Below are 22,302 nucleotides of genomic sequence, written 5' to 3'. Positions count from 1 at the left end.
GTCATTTCTTAAATAAAACTTTGCAAAAAGGAGCAAAAAATTGTTCTCCATTTTTTCTCACTTTTTCAGTTGAATATTTGATTAACATTCAAATAATATTTCAAACGAGTCCTGCACACGGCGGACGACATTTATTCAAGGACGCGAAATCAACTGTTTTATTTCAGTGTCTGACAAGAATAGCGTAACACATCACTGCATACCTACACCTTGCAAACAAAAACAAGAGAGAGAGAGAGAGAGAGATTTTTAGTTGGTATGATTCAAATTTGACGACGGTGAACTGGGCTTTTTTCCAACCCTCCCCGCACATTTTAAAGTTTTCATTCGTTCAGTTGTCTTACGTGTTGTTATAGCTGAATGAGTGAGGCTACGATAAAAGTATTACAAACAAATGTGTTCAAATCAGTTAGTTTGTACATCATGAATTGTTTCATTACATTATGACAACGTAAAATTAGTTTTTCAAATCAGAAACTCAAGTGTTAGGGGAAACAGGAAAAGAGCCGGAAAAGAATCAAATGCACTGAACCTGGGATAGTGTAACCCTAAAGCTGGTAGTGCTTGCTCGATGAACATTGAAACGTTTTGTATGCCTCAGTGTAAAATCCTACTGGTCCTTTAAAAAGACTGACTAGCATTTTACATCAAAACTACTTCTGTTTTTAAGCAATTTCTCGGACTTTTTGAAGTTTGCTTGAATTAGATTTTGATATGATTACAATTCTCAAGCAAATCAAAACCTGTATAGGTTGTTACGAATGTCTAAAGCCGTATTTTTAGATAACTGATTCTTCAACTTTCGTATTTTCACTGGTGTAGAGAACAACACTCCATTATTTCAAAAATCTAAAGCCAACTTTATAGATTATTTGAAGTTCTCAAGTTTTTTCGAAGATACCCAACTAAATTTATAGAGCATGGACTTACTAAATACACTACTGCTTTATAAAAAAAAGCCAAAAAAAGTTGGAAAAAGCTCGTTGAACCGACTTGTTTTTTGAAAAAAACTTCAACTTTTGAGTTTCTAAATAAGAATTATATGACCATAAAGCTTTTAATTTCAAGAACAGTTTATGATTGAACTGATATAAAATTAACTCAATTAGAGACAACTGGATCAATAGGTAAAGTTTTTAGTTCGCTAGGCGAACTGAAAAACAATTCAAGTTCGAAATTAGAAGTCGATCACTCTTTGCCTGACCATTTAACTTATGCTCGTTAGTGGAGTTTGCTCCGATAGTGGAGTTTGCATTCCTTTTACAGAGAGGCGAAGCGGCACTTCGCAAACACAAGCAGGAAATTGACCAAAAACAGCTTTATAAAATGAATTAGGAAAAATTGAGAAAAGCCTCGAATTAGTATGATTTTGCTACGTATTGGCTTCGAACCTGTGACCTAAAAAAAAGGAATTTCACGCCCTCGAACGCTTAACAATCGACAAACATCAGTCGCAAATAACAGCAGCTACATATGCTAAAGACACAGTTTTGTAAGTAATAATTTGGAATATAACAAACTGAAGGCATGCACACTAATTTTTCACTAAAATGTAAAGCATCAAGCCATATTATGTATTAATTACGCATTTCAAGAAATTGTCAGTAATAATGAAATGAAAAAATTTTTAAATCGAGTTTTTATACAGAGGCGAAGCGGAGCTTCACGTCACTAACGATACAACACGAACATAAAAAATAAGAATTAGGTGTACAAAAATGTTCGTAAATCTTGATAAAAGATAATTAGGGGCCCAGCTTCAGCTAGAAGTAACTTTATGCTATTTTTGGAGCTTTTTATGCTGCTGCGGTCAAAATGGTTTTCAAAAATTGGACTTTGCCCAAAAGCTTAGTTGTTTCTCTTATAATATAATTGAGACGACTGAAAATTTTTGAGAAATAGGAATCTTCCCTGAGATATCAATTTTTTTTACAAAAATTTTGAGTCGCCGCCTCTGAAGGAAAAGTATCTCAAGCGGTTTTATCGATTGAAACCTTTATCTCAGATTTCAAGAAGTAGTTTCTAAGGAAAGTCAAAAATATTAAAAAACGGTCATATTGTCACAAACTTGACTTTTCGAAATCCATAACAATTTTCTGCAAAAGAGGGATGTGACGGCGTAAGCAGAGATTATTTCCAATATCGAATTTCTCGATTGAACACTTAACCTCAGATTTAGCTAGGTAATTTTTCGGGAAAACTAAGAATAAACGTTTCAAAAACCAAATATTAACTTTTTGAGGACCATAAAATTTGTGTTTAGAAAATTGGGAAGAGTCGATTATTCAGGGCAGCTTCCCACAACTAACTGATTCGATTGAACCCAAAATATCGTATTTGGGAGAAGAGTTACTGAGAAAACAAGAAAAAAAATTCAAAAATTTGGGTCAAATATTCCCCGCAAAAACTTTTTCGAAAGTTGGAGACTGTAGGGCAAGGTAAACGCAAAACTACACGTGTAAATTGACTAAGGCGATACAACCTAGGCCAAAAATATTTATTTGAAAAAAAATCTTAATAAAAAAGTCATCACGACCAATACTATAAGAGTCATCGCTACGTTCATCGAATCTTAAAAATCAGGCTTTTTTCAAACCTTACGTTTCTTCTTTTGCTCCCCTTGTTGCTTGAAACATTAAGCTAATTCGCTTCTAATAAACAAAACATCTAACTTAACAATACATCCTGTAGACTGCAGGTGGAAAAACTTCGGACGAAGTATTCAATTAGATTTCAAAGTGAATAGATAGATTTTTATAAAATCAAGTTTAATACAGCAAAAACACGAACATTTGGATCAGAAACTGACCAAAGGAAAGGCATAACAGCTTAGCTTTTTCAATGGGGCAAATTTATACGCTATTGAGCATACAATTGCTGCAACATCGACACAAATCAAACTCTCACGATTAGTAAAACAGAAAAATAAAGGCGTTTTAAACAGAGTCTGATTTTTCGATACTGCGTAGAAACACATTTGAGGTATGAAACGAACTATTAATTAATTAAACTAACCTTCAATTTGAATTTTTATTTTTATTTCGAATTGCAATTTGACAATTTACTAGTTGGCCGAGGAAAGAAATACAGACAGAACTACGATTGCAAATTTTGAACGGCATGCCCTACTTACAAATGACATCAAATTACATCATTAGCTAAATTTTTCTTCTCCGCGCAAAGCACTTGAGAAACTCACTTGCAGCCCCATTTTGTAAGTTGAGTGTTCACAAAAAAAATAAAAATTTTCGTTTCCAAATTGACATTAATTCTAGGGCCTTAACAGGTTTAGCAGCCTGGGCGTGTCAGATATTCAGTTTAGTGAAAATATAAGTTTTTTTAAAAAAGTTTGGACTTTTCAGTTTGAGGCAACTACGTCAGCGACGACTCTTCAGATTTCTGCTGCACCATTTTGTTTGCTGTCGTTGTATTAGTTTTGTTATTCGTGGTTTTCGACACCGATTGTTGCGAGGGACTCATGCTATTGGAAAGTTGAGACAACTGGGAATAGTGGTTAGTTGTTGTGTTAGCACCCCTTCCCACCACACCGCCTTCTTCTTTCCAATCGCATTCCATGTTGTCAGTTTTAACTGATGAAACCGAGGAGCGTGTTTTCGGCGTCGACATCATTCCCGAGTTCGAACTGGACCCCAACACATTGCCTCCCCTATGCAGCATTTCCATTCCCCCCAACGCCCCACTTCCCCGGCGGAGCGTAGCGGCGGGTGTGAGGCCTGCAGCAGCGTACGAGGGTAAAGCTTGGAATGGAATGACTTGTGCCATCATCACTAGGGGCTGCTGAGCGCTAGAGGCTAATATTGTCGGAGTTCCACTGTTGACAGTGTTGCGGCTACCCTGGCTGCTGTAACTGGCGGTGGGGGAGTGGGACACATTATGCTGCTGCTGGATCTGCTGCTGGTAGTGATTCAGCGTCGCTTTATTGAGGTTCTTGTTGGAAAGAGTCTTAGTCATATGACTTGGTGTCCAGACGTACGTAGCAGTGGAACCACCAATGCTGTTACTCGCAGACTGATTTGAGTTGGAATTTTGGCCTGCGGGTCCGGTTGGAATGGAGAATTGATGAGATTGAAGTTCAATGTAGTTGTGAGGAAGCGACTGCTGCTGCTGGTGAAGAGCAAACCTTGAATTGCGTTGCAGCGAATGCGTGCTGTACCTGCGCGAGTTCTGCGGCATTACGTAATTATCCGGCTGAAAAAAAGTTAATTGACAGTTAATTCTATAGACGACAAATCGTCAACCGAAGAACCTGACATCAAATCTTATTGTGCTTACTTGATGTGCCAGTGCCAGTCTGTAGCCCACATTGATAACAAAAAGATCGACCGACATTTACCTTTTTCATCGCCCATTTTCAGTCAGAGGTGAGAGGGGGAAGGCAAAAAAAACCACCATCCACCCCCCTTCACCACGTTACTGAGTAAAGCGTATTTTCACCCTTCTGTCAAAAGAAGCTGTATATTTCAAAATCAAGGCGACTTAAATGTTTATTCTGTGTATACTTTTATACTTCCCATACCTTGAACACTAACAAACGAGTTTTAAGAAGTAGCAGTAAGATTATTCATTCTCTAATTTAAAGCTCTTTTTGGGCAGGGAAAAGGATCAATCCCATTCCGTATATTTTATAATAAATGTGATCTATCTAGACTGACCGCCAGCGAGCAGTGACTTCTGCGAGGCAACGAGTGGTAGACAGTTCCGTTGAATGCGTTATGATGCACCACAGCAGTTGCCCCTGGCATGCGAGGAGTGGTTCCGGGTGGGGGCACCATGGCGATGTAGGGAGTCGAAGCTCTCAGGGTCCCCATGAGTGGAATGCGGGGGTTCACAATCGCTCCTCCGGGTGAAAAATGAGCACCAGTCGACACTTTATGTGTGTGATGTATGTAAGTGTTCTGAGCGCTAGGGTGGGGATGGTAGTGGTCTGGGGGGAGGGTTTGAGGGTAGTATTTGCGGATGCATACTATAACGGAGACTATCAACAAAATAACAATCGCAGCTGCACATACGACTATGATCAGCACCATCTGAATCTGTTCCTGGAAATCTAAACAAAAAACGGTCATATTTAAGGAATGGTTTTGTGGAAGCTCGAAAACCATCCCTTTTTTCGCCGCGCCAATCCTCCCAAAAATTAATTTTAAAAAGCTATTTATTATCTTCCTGTCTTTTTTCATCCAATTTATTTATTGGGCATAATCTGCTATCAAATCTTTCGAAGCCAAAACATAGCCAACAGATTTTGGTAAAGAGACAATGAACGCAAGCAGGGGCGGATCTAGGATTTTCTCGAGGGGGGTCGGATTTTCAGAAAAATTTTTAGGTCGACCAAATTGGTGTTCTGAGCTCTCCCAAAGCACTAAAAAAACCCTTCTTTGGCTGAAATTTCTGCGCCGCACGCAAAATTTTGAAAAGACGTTTTTGGGCACTTTTTGGAAAATCATTACGAGGCCAAACTGTGCACTGGATAGGAGCACAATTTTGTGTCTGTATGTTCCTGGATTCCAGAGACAAGTCTTCAAACATGTTTCAAAATGTAAGTGGATTCCAGAAACAAAATTTCAGTGGATTCCGCATACATATACCTGTAATGTAAAATTTGTCGGCACATTTGTTTTGTTGCGGATTCCGCAACAAGCAAATATAGCTAGTTGTTCTGGATTCCGCAACTGTAAGTGGATTCCGCAAAATGTAAGTGGAATCCGCAAAATGTAAGTGGAATCCGCAAATTTAAGTGGATTCAGAATTTTGTTTATTACTGAACTTGCATATTAATAGTTAAAAGCTAGAGCTGGAATTCTTATCTAGAGCAATACGGAATTTAAGGGCAAGGACTTAACCATTGTCAGCGGAATCCACGAACAAATCTCAAAACATTTGTTAACTAAATCGGTGGATGTCACTTTCTAATATTTTGGAAACACAATACCGATTAAGTTCAGTCATTGGGTTGAGAGTGTATGGAAACACAACACACAGCATATCGCCATTTTAGGTCAATCCCAAACACTGATTTTGGAAACTTAACGCCAAACAAATTCAATATTGGTAGTAATTGGCTAGAGAGTGTTTGGAAATCGCCGAATTAGGTCAGCATTTGGGATTGCATCAGTATTTGGGTTCGAAGTTTAGATCGAATTAGGTCAGTACTTGGGATGGGTAGGTCAGTATTTGGGATCGAAGTTCAGTATTTGGGATCGAAGTTCAGTAGGTCAGTATTTGGGTTCGAAGTTCAGGTCATATTAGGTCAGTATTTGGGATGGGTAGGTCAGTATTCGGGATCGCAGTTCAGTAGGTCAGCATTTGGGATTGAAGTTGAGATTGAAGTCGACAGGATTTGAGATCGAAGTTGGGTCTCAATTGACAGGAATTGAGACCAAACGTTTGGTATTTCAACTCGTAGTTGATTAATGCAGTAATTGAGATTGATTTTTGTTTGACCAGTAGTTAAAAGATATATATTTAAAATCTATACTACGCATATACATATATGTAAGCGGAATCTGCAAACAAAATGCGGATTCCGCTTACAATTTGAGGATTAAACTTACACATTGCGGATTCCGCTTACAGTTGCGGAATCCACAACAGCTCAATTTAACTATACAAATGTCTTATTATTTGTTTGTGGACTCCACAAACTGTTCTGGATTCCGCAATTACTGTTGCGGATTCCTCAAAATCGCCTATTTTTGGAGCGATTTTGAGCGGTACAGTGTTTTGGGTATTTTTTGTGGAATCCAAAACAGCGAAAAACATAAAAGAGAAGTAGCAAAGTTGCGGATTCCGCGACAAATCTGATTTTGGTCTGTTGCGGAATCCCCTTACAATGCACAGAATGCACAGTTTGGCCTCGCAATGATTTTAACCGAAAAGTCGCGTTTTTTCGGCGCGCGCTCCCCCTCAAATTTAGTATATATTGACGCCTTTAGAAAAATTTTAGGGTTCGTCACCAAAAATGGATATCTGAAAATAGGACAAAAGAGGAACATATACTTGGAAAAGTCATTGCATTTATGAATGACACTTTTTTTGATAAAAATTAACTCAATTTGAGAAACTGGATTAATAGGTGAAATTTTCATTTCGCTGGAAAATCTGAAAAATAAATTCCACTTTCGAACCTAGACGCCGATCAAGTTTTTTGTGACCTTTATATTTTTGCTGTTCAATAATGGAGTTAGTCCTCCTTTTAACATAGGAAATGAACTGACTTTTAAAAGACAAAGCAAGCCAAATCGCGAAAAAATTAAATTGAGCGAGATTAAAATTTAGCTTTTTCCCTGAACAAAAAAATCATCTCGACCTACATGAGAACCTGAACTACATTCATCGCCTCTTAAAAACAACAAATCACCAAGACCTCTATAAGAGTATTCACTACGCTAATAAGAAACTAAGAGTCACAAAAAGCGAAAGAATATATCACATATATGACGAAGTCTATGACAAACTATTATAATTTCTTGAAAACCAATGTATGTGTTTTACAAATTTTTAAGAAGCTGAAACAAAACCCAACAGGGATAGCTGATTGCGCGCGAGGAGCACAAAAAATTCTAGCAATGCTTATTTTGGCGATAAAATTTAGTAATTAAAAAAACATAAACCGAGGCGAAGCGGAGCTTCGCATCACTTGCTATAGAAAAACAAATGACTTTGATTACCAGCAAATGAAAAGACAGCAATTTTAAAGAAACTTTAAAAAAATTGCATAAAGAACAAAAAATCCTGATACAAAAATAACCTGCACCAATAGAAACTTTACAAAGAGCTTTCAAAATGCTAAAAAGACCCCGAACCTTTCTGCGGGATTTAAGCCGACAAAAAATTAGCAGACACGAAAATCTAGAATATTCAAAAAATTTCAGTTTCGAGAGAACCATAGGTCCCAACTGAAATCAAACTTCTGTTATCTCAAGCATGGGTGTCGTCTAAAACATGGGTGTAACCACTGCACTAAATGCACAGAACACTCCTTGTATTTATATTAAAAAAACAACTTTCAAAAACTTTCAACACAGAGGCGAAGCTGAGCTTTGCACACTTGAGATACAAAATATGAACGTTATAAAAATTAAATGGAAAAAGATCATAAAATCGTTTTTGTCAAGAAAAATTGCAACAAACGCCCAAAATATCCGGAACAAAATTGCATGCAACATTAGAAACTCTACAAAAAGCTTTAAGAATGCTATACAGAAGCAAAGTTTTTTTAAAAAGTCCTTTCTGTAGAACTGAGCAGAGAAAACAAGCAGACATACAATAATCTAAATTAGCCAACCAAGATTTTCTTTCTGCAAGAAAAACAAGTCCCCATTGGAATAGAACTCTCCGGCTTTGTCGCCTCAAGTATGGGGGGTTACAGCAACTTGTAATACAGCTGCACCATCGGGAACAAAGCCGACAAAAATAAATAGACGGACGGTAATCCGAAAAAAAGCACAAAAACTCTAGTTTACATAAAAGTGCCCGGCCGAAATCGAACCGCAAATTTTTGTCATCTCAAGAAATTATTTTATCTCTGCGCTAGATGGTTGATTGCATTTGATTTATAATTACCAAGCGTTAACAAAGCCGAAAAAACCTGAGCAGAAACCCTTCACGCCCTGAGTAGAAACCCTTGATAAAAAAGACAAAAAAATGAAAAAAAGAAATTTTAACAAATCGAGCTGGTTAAATTACAACCAATGTAAAAAGCAAAGTTCGATTCGGCTGGATTTCTAAAATGCTAAAAACATCTGCAGCTAAAATTGTTTACAGCTTAAATAAACGATTCTTTGATGCGGCAACTAAGCCGACAAAACCAGCAGACATAATCGGCCGAAATTTTTTTGAACTGAAACAATTCCGTTTGAAAAAAAACTGGTCCTGATCAGATTCAAACCCAGAACCTTTGACGTCCCAGGTGTATTTGTTACCGCTAAGCTAGCGTGCAAGAGACAACAATTTTTGAATTCATTATGAACCAAGGTACCACCAGTTCAATGAGTCCTGTGGACAGAGTTGTTTACGGGAGAAAAAAAGTGTAGTACCCAATTACAATACCCTTGCAAATTTGGTGCTGCGGTAACAAGCGGGAAAAAAGCATACAAACAAAAATCCGACAAAGAATTTTTTGACGCGTGGGTAATTTTCCGCTTCCAAAAAACCAGCTCCTAGCGGATTCGACCAACTGACCTTGAGTCTTTATAGACAAGCGCATTAACTCTTCTCCACATGCGCTAATTTACGTCTAAACTTTGATTTCATGTGAAGCAAAGTTAAAATGATTCAAGTGATTCTGTTAAACTAGTTGTTAACCCAAAAAAAGTATTTAATTGGGTTTGATAACACTTGCTAATCGTAAGCGTAACTAGTATTTAGAAAAAATGGTTGATAATAGCACAAATAATACAAAAGTCGCAGAATAATTAGATTGGAAATAAAATTCTGAAATTTACTTGACGGCGCGCGAAGAAAACGCGCGAAGAAATTTTTGGTCGAAAACTTTACAAAAACGGAATTTTGACCTGTTTTTTTTTCTTGCCTGCAGCGCAACAATTTTCGTCAAAATAGAGTCTTTTAGTGATTTGGGTGAGCTCGGAAAATCAATTTGGTCAACCTAAAAATTTTTTATTTTACTTTGAAAAATTTTGTGAAATCCCCCATCCCTCGAGAAAATCCTAGATCCACCCCTGGATAACTTAATGATATAAATCAAGCATATGTAATTTTCGACCAAAGCAGCAGAGCTTAACTACTGCCAGGAGCAGTTAATTTGTGCACAATTTTATCGAAATTTTAGATCTATGCCGACATCGGATCTATTCCGATACCTTAGGTTGACATATCTGCAAAAACTTCTGCGCTACCGGGAATTTTCTCGAAGAAAATAGTGTTTTGGGAGGAACAGAGAACTCTTTGTAAGGTTCAGACCAAAAATCGTGATTGACTAAAAATCGCGTTTACTGATCGATCAAAATTGCATGACGTACATAAGAACTTTCTGAAAAAAAACTATCAACTAGAATTGAGAGTGGCTATCCCCTGCGGTACGCTTTTGTGCCCACCTGGTGCGTGCATGGCTGGTCCCAAAGTAGCCGGAGGTGCTCTGGGCAAATCTTCAGAGGGTTCGAGGACATTGGGAGGCAGGTATGTTTCTCCAGAATGACAAAAAACCGTCAAGTTGGGACACTTGCACTTGCGTCCAGATCGCGTAGCAAGACAAACGAAACCGCAGCCTCCGTTATTCACAGCACATGGGTGTACGCGTGAATCTAAACAGAGACAGATTTACGAACCACTCAGAACCTTAAAATGACCCTAAATTGTCCTGAGTAATCAGCAGTTGAATTTGTTTCCAAACCAGCAACTTCCATATGAGCTTCATGAAAGAAGACCTTAAACAGCTAGAAATAGGAACTGTATAAAAAAGTATTTGAAAAACTAATTTGCATATTTAGAGATTTCTTACAGACTGGGTGTCATTTTGGTAGCTATAAACAGACGTTTTTGTTCCGACCATTGAAAATGGGAGGAACTTTGTATTCGGGTGTTTTAGTTTTTTTGTTTTACGCAAAATCAGGCAACACAAATAATCATCAAAAAGGGTCAAATGACATGTCATTTAGAAGCACTTTCAGTCCTGATTCGAACATTTTTTAAAAAAGTTACCCCAGTTTCGAGAAAAACCGGTTTGGAACTTCGAGTTGTAGTTTATTTTCGAGCGAGTAACGCGATCGAGTTAAATAACGTTCGTTATATCAAAATTAGTCATTTAGATAAAAAGATTGATTTTATAAAAAAAAGTTTTGGAAGCCTCATTTAGCGCTTCCTTGGCAGTAAAATTTCTCAGAGAAAAATTTAGAAATTATTGCTCAAAAAAAGAAACAATTTAAGATAAGTTTTTAGGAAAAATTTTGAAAGTTTACTTTTTTTGAAGACAACTGTTGTCGATTTTGCCAATATCACTAACTTTCTATGCGTTTTTAAAGTTCTCTCATCACAACATGCAATAAGAAACGACACTAAAATTCTGTTTTGATACGAAGTCACTTTTTGTACCTTTCATGAGGCCTGTTTGCTGGAGAGGTGATACAAATGTCAAAGCAGTAAAAGATGCAGACTGGAAATTCATCTTGCATGCATCCACAGAGGAACAGGTAGGATCCAGCGTCTCTGCAAATCCAGTTCCTCCAACAGAGCCATAGAACGAATCATTCAAGGACAACCGAGACAGCGAGGACATATTCAAGTTGGGACCTAACAACTCTTCGTAGAAATCCGAACTGCGATTATCACTCGAACTCAGTCGGTCTAACAGCGAATTCTGCGTAGGTTGAAGCATCGGGTTAAACAGCGAATTCAGATTGCATTGTTTAAGAGTGACATGGGGAGCCGAGTTTGCAGTCGAAGGCCTCAAGTCCATACAATAAGTGATGTTGCCCAAAACTGCCAAAGCCAGTGGCTTCTGGAACAACTGGTCCAGGGTCTGGATATTATGACCCTCTAGATCGGAGAAAAACAGCTTAGATGCATCCCTCATGAGCCAGTATATATGATTGTTCTCATAGTCTATAGTCATATGATCTGGGTTTGACTTGTCGTTCCAAAAGTGGGACACCATATCGACATCCATATCTGATTTGTAGATTCCGTCCGAAAGCGCTGGATGGCTCCAAAACACGAAGGACCGCCGCGGATGCACAGCAAGAGCGCCTATTCCGTTTGAAGCCTTGAAGCCTTTGAGCTTGATTGGGGGTGAATCTTTCTCCAGGCGCGATACAAACATTCCATCTATGGTCAACCAGTAAAGATTGTCCGCAATCCAATCTACTGCCAAACCTAGTATATAACTCGGTCGATCTGGGAATTCTTGAATCACTGTCGGATTGTTTAGGTTGAAGTCCAAACGGTAGATCTTATCATTTGTGGCGACGAAGACAAACTTTTGCTTGTAGTGAAAATCAATGGCAACAGGACTGCCTATTTTGTCAGCATAATTCGCACTCTGGCATGTAAACTGTGTTACCCCTTTAGTGGGAGACTTAGTCGAGTGGTAGGGGTTCGAATTTGTCACTTCAGGAAGGAGGAGGGAGTTTGGAGTAATGATGAACTGACGTGGCTCCCCCTCGCATGTAACTCCATCTGCAGATAGCCACACTCCTGGGGGGCACAAACATCTCGGCTCTCCCGTGTATGTGGGTACACATATGTAACTGCACTGTATGTCCGCACACTGGTCGGTGATTTCTACGCAAAAAACATCCTCATATATTCCAAACGACAATGATTTTGCGTATTTGCGACTCATTGTTTGATGTTCGATGGAACCACCACGCAAGTCAAACTTGGGGTGCGTATGAGTAAACCGATTTACGTAATAATTACATCAATTTACGTAATAATTACATCAACTTTGGAATCTCTTCCAACCACGGCTTGCATTGCAAGAGATATTTTATTTTATTCCCTTTTTTATTCAATTTTTGTTCTGAGGGAAAAATTTGTCATTTTGTAAAAATCTCAGTTTTTAGCTAATGTGATTGCGTAATTGAATCATGATTTTTCGGTTTACTGATACATCGAATTACTGACCTACCACCAAACTTACAGAGCAAAAAAAAAGATTTCATTGAAAATTGTTTTTACTGGAAAAAAAATGTGTTTACAACACACTTGCGCAATTAGCGTAGTGCCTATACAGTGCTGATCTAAATTATCCAGACAAAACGAACAAAACTTGAATTTTCAAACGCGTTTTTCTCAAATTGGGTTAAGATTGGACAAACAATGAAGAGAACAAAAGTTGCTTAGAATTTCATCAGAATTAATATGTTGCAGTTTGTTCTCCGAAATTCTCAACCAAAATTTTACCCCAAAAATGGGTAATTTTGGCTTTTTTCAATTAATCAAAAATTTCGCTGAAACTACTTTGTTAATTAAGAAGCAAATTATGTCACAAGAAGCCTCTTACACAGCATAACAAAATTTAAGAAGAATTAAATCTCCAAAAATTTGCGCAAATTGTTTAAAATTTGTTTTTAAACAGAGATTCTGGGTTTTAAATAGTAAAAATCACATTTATTGACTATCAAGTAAAAATTTTTTCTCTTATACTGTTTTTTGGAGATTTAACTCTTCTTAAATTTTGTTATGCTGTGTAAGAGGCTTCTTGTGACATAATTTTCTTATCAATTAACAAAGTAGTTTCCGCGTAATTCTTGATTAATTGAAAAAAACCAAAATTACCCATTTTTGGTGTAAAATTTTGGTTGAGAATTTCGGAGAACAAACTGCACCATATTAATTCTGATGAAATTCTAAGCAACTTTTGTTCTCTTCATTGTTTGTCTTATCTTAACCCAATTTGAGAAAAACACGTTTGAAAATTCAAGTTTTGTTCGTTTTGTCCGGATAATTTAAATCAGCACTGTATTTCATAAAAAGTTAAAAGACCAAATATCTGTAAAACCAGCCATGAAGATCTTAGGCAATGGGAGTCTACTTACTTTTTACATGGGAGTAAGCTGCCAGTCTAGATACTGGCTCCTCCATCTTTTCGTACATGGGACTATTTCCAAAACCAGTGATGAGACCGTGTTTGACTATTTGGATGTTGCGATCGGTGGCTGACTCAATAAAGTATATCAGTCCGTCGAGACAAGCCATTCCCGTTTCCGATACTCTGTTTCCAATATCTTTAAAAGAGACTGTCTGATCAACTTTGGGCCACGCTCTAACTTCCGATGAGAAATACTTCACCGTATTAAGCACTTCGCCTTCATTCGTGAAAACAATCGTTTGTTTCTGCAAATCTATCGTCAAAAGTGGGCGGAAAATATTTCTCAAATCTTTGAACTCATTTGCATCAATATCGCATGTAACACAGACATCCAACAAGACACGTCTTGAATTGGGATCTCCAGACATGTCAATTTGAGTAATAACTTCATGAACATCAAAACTTTTGTTGTGAATAAATTTCGAGCTTGCAGCAACCGGGACCTGCTTTATGTCGTCCCAGAAAAGAAGTCCAAGGTTCGGATCCACGAGTAGCGATCTCGGCTCAGTAAGATTCGCGGACACCAGAGTTCTAACATATCTCGGCTCGTCACAAAATTGAACTTGGCATAGCTGAATATATCCCCAATTTGCCACAAAAAAAATCAGCTGGTGTACATGATCTAATGCAAAGGCTTTCGTACTATAAGACTTCAAAAACTTTCTCACTACTTTGCCTGTTGCAATTTCTGCCTGAATCAAGCATACATTATCAGAGTCAAAGTAGACGACGCTCCTCGATAAGGGGTCGTAGTGCCAGAGAGAAAAAGGAGCGGCCGGTTTTACTGGCGCTATTTGCGGGTATTGAACAACGCCTTCTGAATTGAAGTAAACCACTTCCATCTTCTTTCCACTCGATATCAGCAACACATCGCTCCGTCTAATAATACAACGGGTTCTGTTCTCTGGATTTGGTTCATAGCCAAATGCACAAGTGCACAGGGGTGATCTGGACCATGCAGGGTCTGAGATATTTGCAGGAGGGAGGGAACAGCTGTGTTCACATATAGGGTTCCCTTCTTCGTCAGAGCAGAAGTGGCCGCTCCTCCGAGGCCTTCCTTGGTGGAAGACAGATAGAGCTTTAATATTGCTAATGGACCGAGTCTTGCCTTCTGAGTTTGATTGGTCTTGCGCATTGGAAATTTTAATGTGGGGTTTAAAAGTTTGGCATGTTTGCTTGTCTAAGGTAGCCGAGGAGTTTGGCTGTCGTAATTTGTCAGAAGTAGAAATGTGAAAAGAGGAGAGGTTAATTGCACATTGTGTTATTGTCGACATATTTGTGGTTATTATTGAGTGATTGAAATAGTCAAATATTGCGCTAGCATCTATTCTGCCATTACAGCAAACCTTTTCTAATGAAACGCCTTGGTCCGAGCCGCTGACTAAGTCTACTATTTTTTCTCCTGTCGTAAAGAGAAAATGCTCGGGAAGCAAAGATAGGACAATTTTGGACGGTTGGTAGTCATCGCCAACCATACTTTTTGTAATTACTGTGCCCCTTCCAGATCCGTCCATTCTCGACCGCTCCAATCTAAAAGGACGTGACGAACAAGCCCAATACAGATAACCCTGTTGGAAATCTATGGCCACATAACTGGGCAGAAAGATATCGGCCCATAGTACCGTTTCAATTCGTCGGCGATTCTTAGGATCCAAATCTATCGTTGATATAGAGTGAAGTTTGACATCTGTGAAATATATCTTTTCAGTTATGTAATCAACAGCAAGGCCATACGGTTCCTCGAGGCCGTCTACTAGAACAGAATGTTCACTTCCATCGTAATTGATACTTTGAATGGATCTGGTTGAAGGGTCCGTCCAGTAGATTCTGTTTGTAACAGGGTGCCAGTCAATATCTGCCGGTCCTTCTGGGATTCTCGAATAGGCACTCGGAAAATTGGAACTCCTTTCATTGAAACTCGAAGCAGTCACTAATTTTGTAGCACTTGGCGAGTTCGCTAACGGCAGAGCAATTTTAAATATACCTTCCGAGTTCGCCGCTATCAAAAATGGGTCTATTATCAGTTCACACTCCGTATCCATCACTAACCTGTACCCTTTCGGGCAAATACACTTGTAACTTTTGTAGGTTGGGAGACATAAGTAACTACATAGCTTTTCACAATGGTTGAACTCCTCTCGAATCGGTTGCCTGGACTTGTGGAACACTTTCAGGTCCATTGAATGCGAGTTTGGAAGCGACAGGTTGATGCTGGATCCCGTCATTATCGGAGCCGGATAGCTCGGGTTCATTCTGGCACTCAACGGGTACATTTCGTATACTATTTTACTTCTAGTTTCACTTATGTAAAGTCTGTTGTTGAAAATCTCGATGCCGAACAGCTTTTGATTTGCGAACTGCAGTTCCGTTGTGAGTAGGAACATGTCAAAAAACGAGGTGTCAGCTCTTTGCGATTCAATGTCTAGCACCGCTACTATTGAAAAATGGTTGTCACAAAAATACAAGAGATCTTTAACGTAGTCATAGGCCAAAGATGTCGGCGAGAACTTCTCAAATAGATTATTTCCGGCAGCTGTCTCCGGAAGTAAGTCGGCCCATCTTGAATCAGAGCCAGAAATAAGTTCCCGTAAAGACCCTTTATCTCCATTCATTGCCAGTTGAATAATACGGCCTTTTATGAATGGTCTTTCACATACCATAAGGGCTCCTTTATTAGGTACTGCTACTATACATGTGGGATAGTTTAAGTCGGTGTAAAGAGTTTGATTTTTGATGCCATCAAGAGAAGACACTACGATTGCACCTTGAGTTGATTCAGTCCAGAAGAGTAAATTGTGGATCCAGTCTACAGCAATGCCACCTAGAATGACAAAAAAAACATAGCCAACAGAAGAAATCTACTTAAAAATCAACAAAGTCAAACCGCGAAAAACCAAATTTGAGCGTGAAAAAAAAAACGACCTATACATGAGTCTTCACTAATTCATTGACTTTTAAGTAGATAAATATATTTGAAAAAATGCATTATCAACCTTTGCATGGCAAACTATTTGTTTAGACATCATAATCAACACACATGCGAAGTGGTGCTTCACATCAATTAAAATAAGACACAGAGGCGAAGCTGAGCTTCGGAACACTTGCGACACAACACAAAAAAATCGGAAAATCAAAAATGTCGAAAAAACCAAACCTATCATAACGAATAAGGCTAGTTTTAAAAGTAAAACATGCCGAGACAATAGAATGTGCAAATAGCATCGGAAGATATTTTACCCAGCGGTAACAAAGCCGAATTACCTTGGCAGAAACCATTTAAACCGGAAAAAAATCAAAACTTCAGACTTATGAAAAGTTAATAAGTCCCATTCAACCTCAAAAAACTTAATTTGCTGATCAAATGGGGCAATATGAGACAACTAAGCCGATTTAAAATAGACCGAAACCTAGTAAACCCGAAAGAGGAACATGAAAAAAGCCAAAAAAATAATTCAAAAAATTTAAAACTAATAATTAATCCTCCCTCAACCTCAGAACACAGACAAGCACACACACACACGCACATACACACTTTTCCCGCTCGTGAGGCCGAAATAACATAGGCCGAAACCTATCAAGACGAAAAAAAAAAGAAAAACGAAAAATGAAATGTTGTCATGAAAAACTTGAACTATAATTTAAGACTTTTAGCATTTTGTGCAATCCAGAAGGGAGCATAAAAATCGTGCTTCCATTGAAACGACTCGAAATTATGTCACTAAGCCGACGAAAAAGAGGCTGAAATCATTTGAGCGGAAGAAAGTTTTAAGCGAAAAAAAACAAAAAAGAAATATATACGATCTCAGGGTTAAAAAAAATTACAAACAAACAGATGTTAAATGTTAAAAAAACTAAAACTCAAATAGGCGATTTAGTTTGCTGGTAAAAACAAAGCGGAAACTAAGCCGACAAAAATTAAACCGAAAGCCACAAGTCGAAACATCAGAAAATGCCAAAGAAACATCATTACAAAAATTTGAACTGCGAATTTATTGAAAAACACTGCTGAGGATGCACAGTGGGAGAAATAGGCCAATGAGCGCAAATAGACGCACATACTGCAGGCATGTTGTGTACTGCATGCATGCTGAAATCTGTTAACAAAGTTATCACAAGGGTAAAAAAGAATTAAGAAAATCAACATTAACAAAAATAGTGTTTAGGAACAGTAGTAATGATATGCTTCTGAATCAAAAACCGAATGAATTATGCCATTAATTATAATGAACTGTGAAACTTTCGGTGATATTAGTCTAATTCATTCAAGCGCGTATTACCAGCTTTTTACTCGTATTATATCATTTAAGAAATTCTGGCAACAATAAGGCAGTTTCGTTGAAGTTATGAACTGAAAAGTAATTAAAACCCAGGTCGCTTACCGATTATTTTGCCAATATTAATCGTCAATTCAGTCTTCATGCTGACTACATTGTATCTCACAATATTCTCTCGTGTTTCGTCTACAAAATACAGCAGTGATTTCTCAACGTGCATTGCTAAAGGAGATGAACTGCTCAAACCCTCCAAGTATGTTCTGGAATGTTCCGGATCGGGATTGGGTTTGAACAAATGATTGCCCCCAGCGAGATTCGAACCGCCGACGTTCAACTCTGTTTTCTCTGATGGTAACTTAAGTGCGGCTAGACTTCCTCCTATTGCAAATAGACGCGCTTGGTCGTATCTTGAATTGTCTTTTGCGATGCATGAGAATTTGTCAACTGTGGAAAGCGAGAACCCTGTCAAGCACGAGCACTCCTTCTCCTCCGAAACTTCCGACTCTTTTTGAGCACAAATGTGATCACAAGCTCCAACACAACTGTCTTCTTTTGCATAGTCTGTTTCGTAGCCTAGGAACAATAAACACATTAAGCTTAACTTGCCTCTATTTACTTTGATTCCTCGGCTCAAGGTAACACTCCACCTACCTAAATATACCAAATTGAGATCATGCACCGAGCTACATAATTAAGATAACATTTGCTTAATGGCGGGTGTCAAAAGCTCTACTCTGGTAAACGTAGCCAACAAACATTTGTAACAGTGTAATTGAACTCGAGGAAACAGAACAAAATTATTGAGCGGTGGTGCAGTGGTTATGTCTTCGCCTCTCAACCAAAAGGTCGGATGTACGAGGCCCATAATGATCCGCGCTCTTTGCTTGAGGATGAGGCAACTTTACCCAGTTCAAAAAAATTAATGTAATTCTTAAGCAAAGGCGCAACAGCAGTTCTCTGAAGAGCCGAACAGCTCGTATTTGGTTTTCCCTTTTCGAAGAACTGTCGTAAATGTATCGTCTGAAATTTATTACAAATCGTCTTAAATTTCACTATTTGAACCCTTCAAGTCATTTTAAACGGTTGGGATACAACATCAACATTTCTTTATATAAAAAAAATGAATTCAGGCAAATGGGTTAAAGCCATAGAAGTTCCGCATCCTACGTCTTTACATGACTCATAATCACAAAATATCTTTTGTTTTTTGTCCTTAATTAGGATGACGCGTTGAATAGATATAAGGCTAAAAAGGAGGTCACTACCGAACCATCTATGTCATAAAATAATCAAAGACTGCTCCAATTTCGCACCTGATTTCGGCTTTACAATCGCTTTACGACCGAACCAACAAACACACCTCGTTTCATCCCCCCTTTTTCGACATTATGCGTCGAAATGCAATGAGGCCTACATAACACTACCATCTGATTTTATAATGAGTAAACAACATCCGTGCTACCTGTAAATTTGTTCACACAAGGTAATTGTACTGAATCTCAGAAGAGCTAATTAGTAGGTGTACTGGTACTCAAAACGTACACGCGGCGGTATCTACGTCATTGGGTACCATATACCTGATTTAACGCTTAATGCGTCAGCGCAGTTAAGAACCTCTCACAAGCTCAAGGTTGAGATCAAGATGTGTACCAGTTATGTCTGATTGGCCGTCTAATTTAACTTTTTCACGTCTAATTCACGTTTTTTTTTTACCATTTCCAGTTTCTTAGTTCGAGAGCGTAAATTGCCTTCATTTTAGCAAATGATTTTACATCATTTCAAAAAGATATGAAAAGCCAAACCACAAAACAAATCCGATATCAAAACTGTTGTGCACAGTTAAGATTAATAACTCAGTCGTCGTCATCTAAATAGGGATTCGATTAAATTCTCTGAGATGACGAACAGCAACATTACAGCCAATAGGAAGAAAGAACACAATATTAATCACAACGGCACTCCAATGCTTTGAAATCAGCCCAAATTTTCCTACCGCAACTCTGTTTTTTTTATCAAAGAGTCAATGAACGCAAGGAAACAGAAAAACAACTGACTGGTTTTGAAAAACTTCAACTTTTGATTTTCGAAGTAGAAAAAAACTTATGAACATAAAGCTCTTTGGATTTCAAGAACAATTTATAACTGAAACTTTATCGATTAAAATAACTCAATTTGAGAAAAATGGATCGAGTGGTATAAAACTTGTATTAGCGATGGGATATTAGAAGTCGATCATGTTTTTCCAGTTCATGTCTATCATGTTTTTACTGTGACCTTAACAGTTTTGCTGTTCTATAGAGGAATTTGGCTTCATTTCTGAAAAAGGAAATGAAATGAACCTAAAAACAAATCAAATGTCAAAAATCAAACTTGAGCGTGAACAATTTTTTTCCTGAAAAAAGAAATATCATCACAACCTAATTAAGCCTTGACTACTTTCACCAATTCTTAAAAAAAAAATCAAAAAGTGGCTGAAAAAAGCAAAACTGGACAACACCCTTACAGGGCATTAGTTTTTTTTAAATAAATTTGATAATCGCACGCAGGTATTGTCCACAATGACCACCAAAATATTCGCCTTTGGTTGCATTTTCCGACATCCACCTAAAAATGACAAACTCTCAGATTGTTCCATGCGCTTTTGGCGCTAAAAAATAATACTGGATAAGAGCTGGCAAAAAACGCACTTTTTTTAAATTCGATATCTTCTAAACACTGTACTAACACCTCACTTTTGGCCGGTTTGTTTCTCGAGAAAATCACTTAGGGTCGTTAATATTTGACAAAGAGGTGAAGAGGAGCAACACTAACAACACAACACAAACATGGCATTGAAAGATAGCCGATAGTTAAAAAAACGGAAACAATTAAGTAAAAAAAAACTCGAAAATGCTACATCTCAAAAAATTCGATGCATTTGTCTCGAATGATGTTCATTTTGAGTAAAAACCAGCAATACTTGGTCACCCACCCACTGAGCCAGAACCTGAATTGTCATAAAAATTTTGAGCGATAAATTTTCCGAGCTCTAAAATTTTACACATTTAACAATTATAGAACTACAATGAATTATAGTAAATTTCGCAAAAATCAGAAAATTCAATTTTACACAGGCGACTGTTTTACACGCACCACTTAAGATACAAGAAAAACATAAAACATAGGTCGAAAAAAAATGAAAAAGGTTGAAAAACTAGCTGGACCAAAACTTTCGATTGTCTCGATTAAAGAACGCTAGGGGCCAAGCTACAACTGGAAGTACCTTTTAATAATTTTTTGTTTGAATTTGTTATACTGCTGCGGGACAAAATGATTTATTTCAAAAATTGAGCTTTGCTCTCTACTAAAATAGGTTGTTTCTCTAAAATAAGTGAGACGAGTGAAAATTTTTAGGATATTGGAAATTCCGAAGGAGGTAACATTTCTCTTAAAAACAAATAAGAAATCGCCACTTCCGCAAGAAAAGTTATCGCAACTCGTTCTTTCAATTGAACTTTTCATCTCAGATTTGATAGGGTAGTTTTTAGAAAGTTCTGAAAACTTGACCTGAAAAATGTCACGATAGTTTTCGAGTAAAGCCAAACTGTCAAACTTTCAAAACTTTATCTTATTTGAAGGCCATAACTTTTTGCTGAAAAAAATCGGGCGTAGCCATTTATAAAGGCAGGAATTCAACAACCTATTATTTCGAGAAAGCCTACAAAATTAGATTTGGCTAGTTCTCGAGAAAAGTCAAAAAATTTGAAAAAACGGCCAAACAAACAACTTTGACTCTTCTGAGGGCCATAACATTTTGTGTCAAGAAAACTTAAGCGTAGCCACGTATACAAAGGACCTTCACCTTTACAAAAGAGCCTTCGGAACAACAGGTTTATAAATGGCTACGCCTATTCCCGTTCTTTGGACCCAAAATCTCAGAAATGGGAGGGCAGTTTTCGAGAACCTGAAGTTATCTTCTTCGGAAATTTTTTTGACCGTGTTTTTTGAATTTTTGAGAAGGCGATAACTTTGAGAGGGCTTCTCAATGAAACCAAAATCTCAGCTTTAGGAGGGTAGTTTTCGAGAGCATAGCAAACAAACAGTTGGAAAATAGTCATGAACGCATGAAAAAACTTACTTGTTTTTTGATGAAACTTAAATTCCGAAATTCAAAGAAAAAAAATATGGCCTTATAGCTTTTAAATTTCAAGAACAATTTATGACTGAAACCTCTTTTTGATAGAAATTAATCTAATTTGAAAAAAAAACTGGATCAATACTTAAATTATTCATTCCGCTGTGAAATCTGTAAATTAAATTCCAAATTCGAAACTAAAAGTCGACCACGTTTTTCGTGACCTTTTAACTTTTGCAGTTCGATTGAGAAGTTAAGAAAAGAAAGGAATTGAACTGGAAAAGAAATCAAAAGTTAAACGGCGAAAAATCAAATTTGAGCGTGAACAAATCATAAAATTTTTTCAT

The 22,302-nt window shown here is 37.6% G+C and overlaps 1 protein-coding gene across 1 annotated transcript; it reads right to left on the bottom strand.

Moving 5' to 3' along the window:
• Positions 1 to 2,715: 2,715 nt before the first annotated feature.
• On the bottom strand, positions 2,716 to 18,414 carry LOC134856246 (uncharacterized; the record flags this gene model as incomplete). The annotated part of the gene is made up of 6 exons (XM_063872589.1): positions 2,716 to 4,209; positions 4,674 to 5,068; positions 10,074 to 10,280; positions 11,068 to 12,255; positions 13,515 to 16,388; positions 17,947 to 18,414. Coding segments are annotated over 6 exons (5,969 nt in total), but the record flags the coding sequence as incomplete, so codon positions are not given.
• Between the last annotated feature and the right edge of the window lie 3,888 nt (positions 18,415 to 22,302).

This window comes from Symsagittifera roscoffensis, unplaced genomic scaffold (genome assembly GCF_963678635.1).
Source record: "Symsagittifera roscoffensis unplaced genomic scaffold, txSymRosc1.1 SCAFFOLD_440, whole genome shotgun sequence".
Taxonomy (NCBI): Eukaryota; Metazoa; Xenacoelomorpha; order Acoela; family Convolutidae; genus Symsagittifera; species Symsagittifera roscoffensis.
Note: the sequence above shows the minus strand (reverse complement) of the source record. Positions and strands in the feature narration are given on the sequence as shown.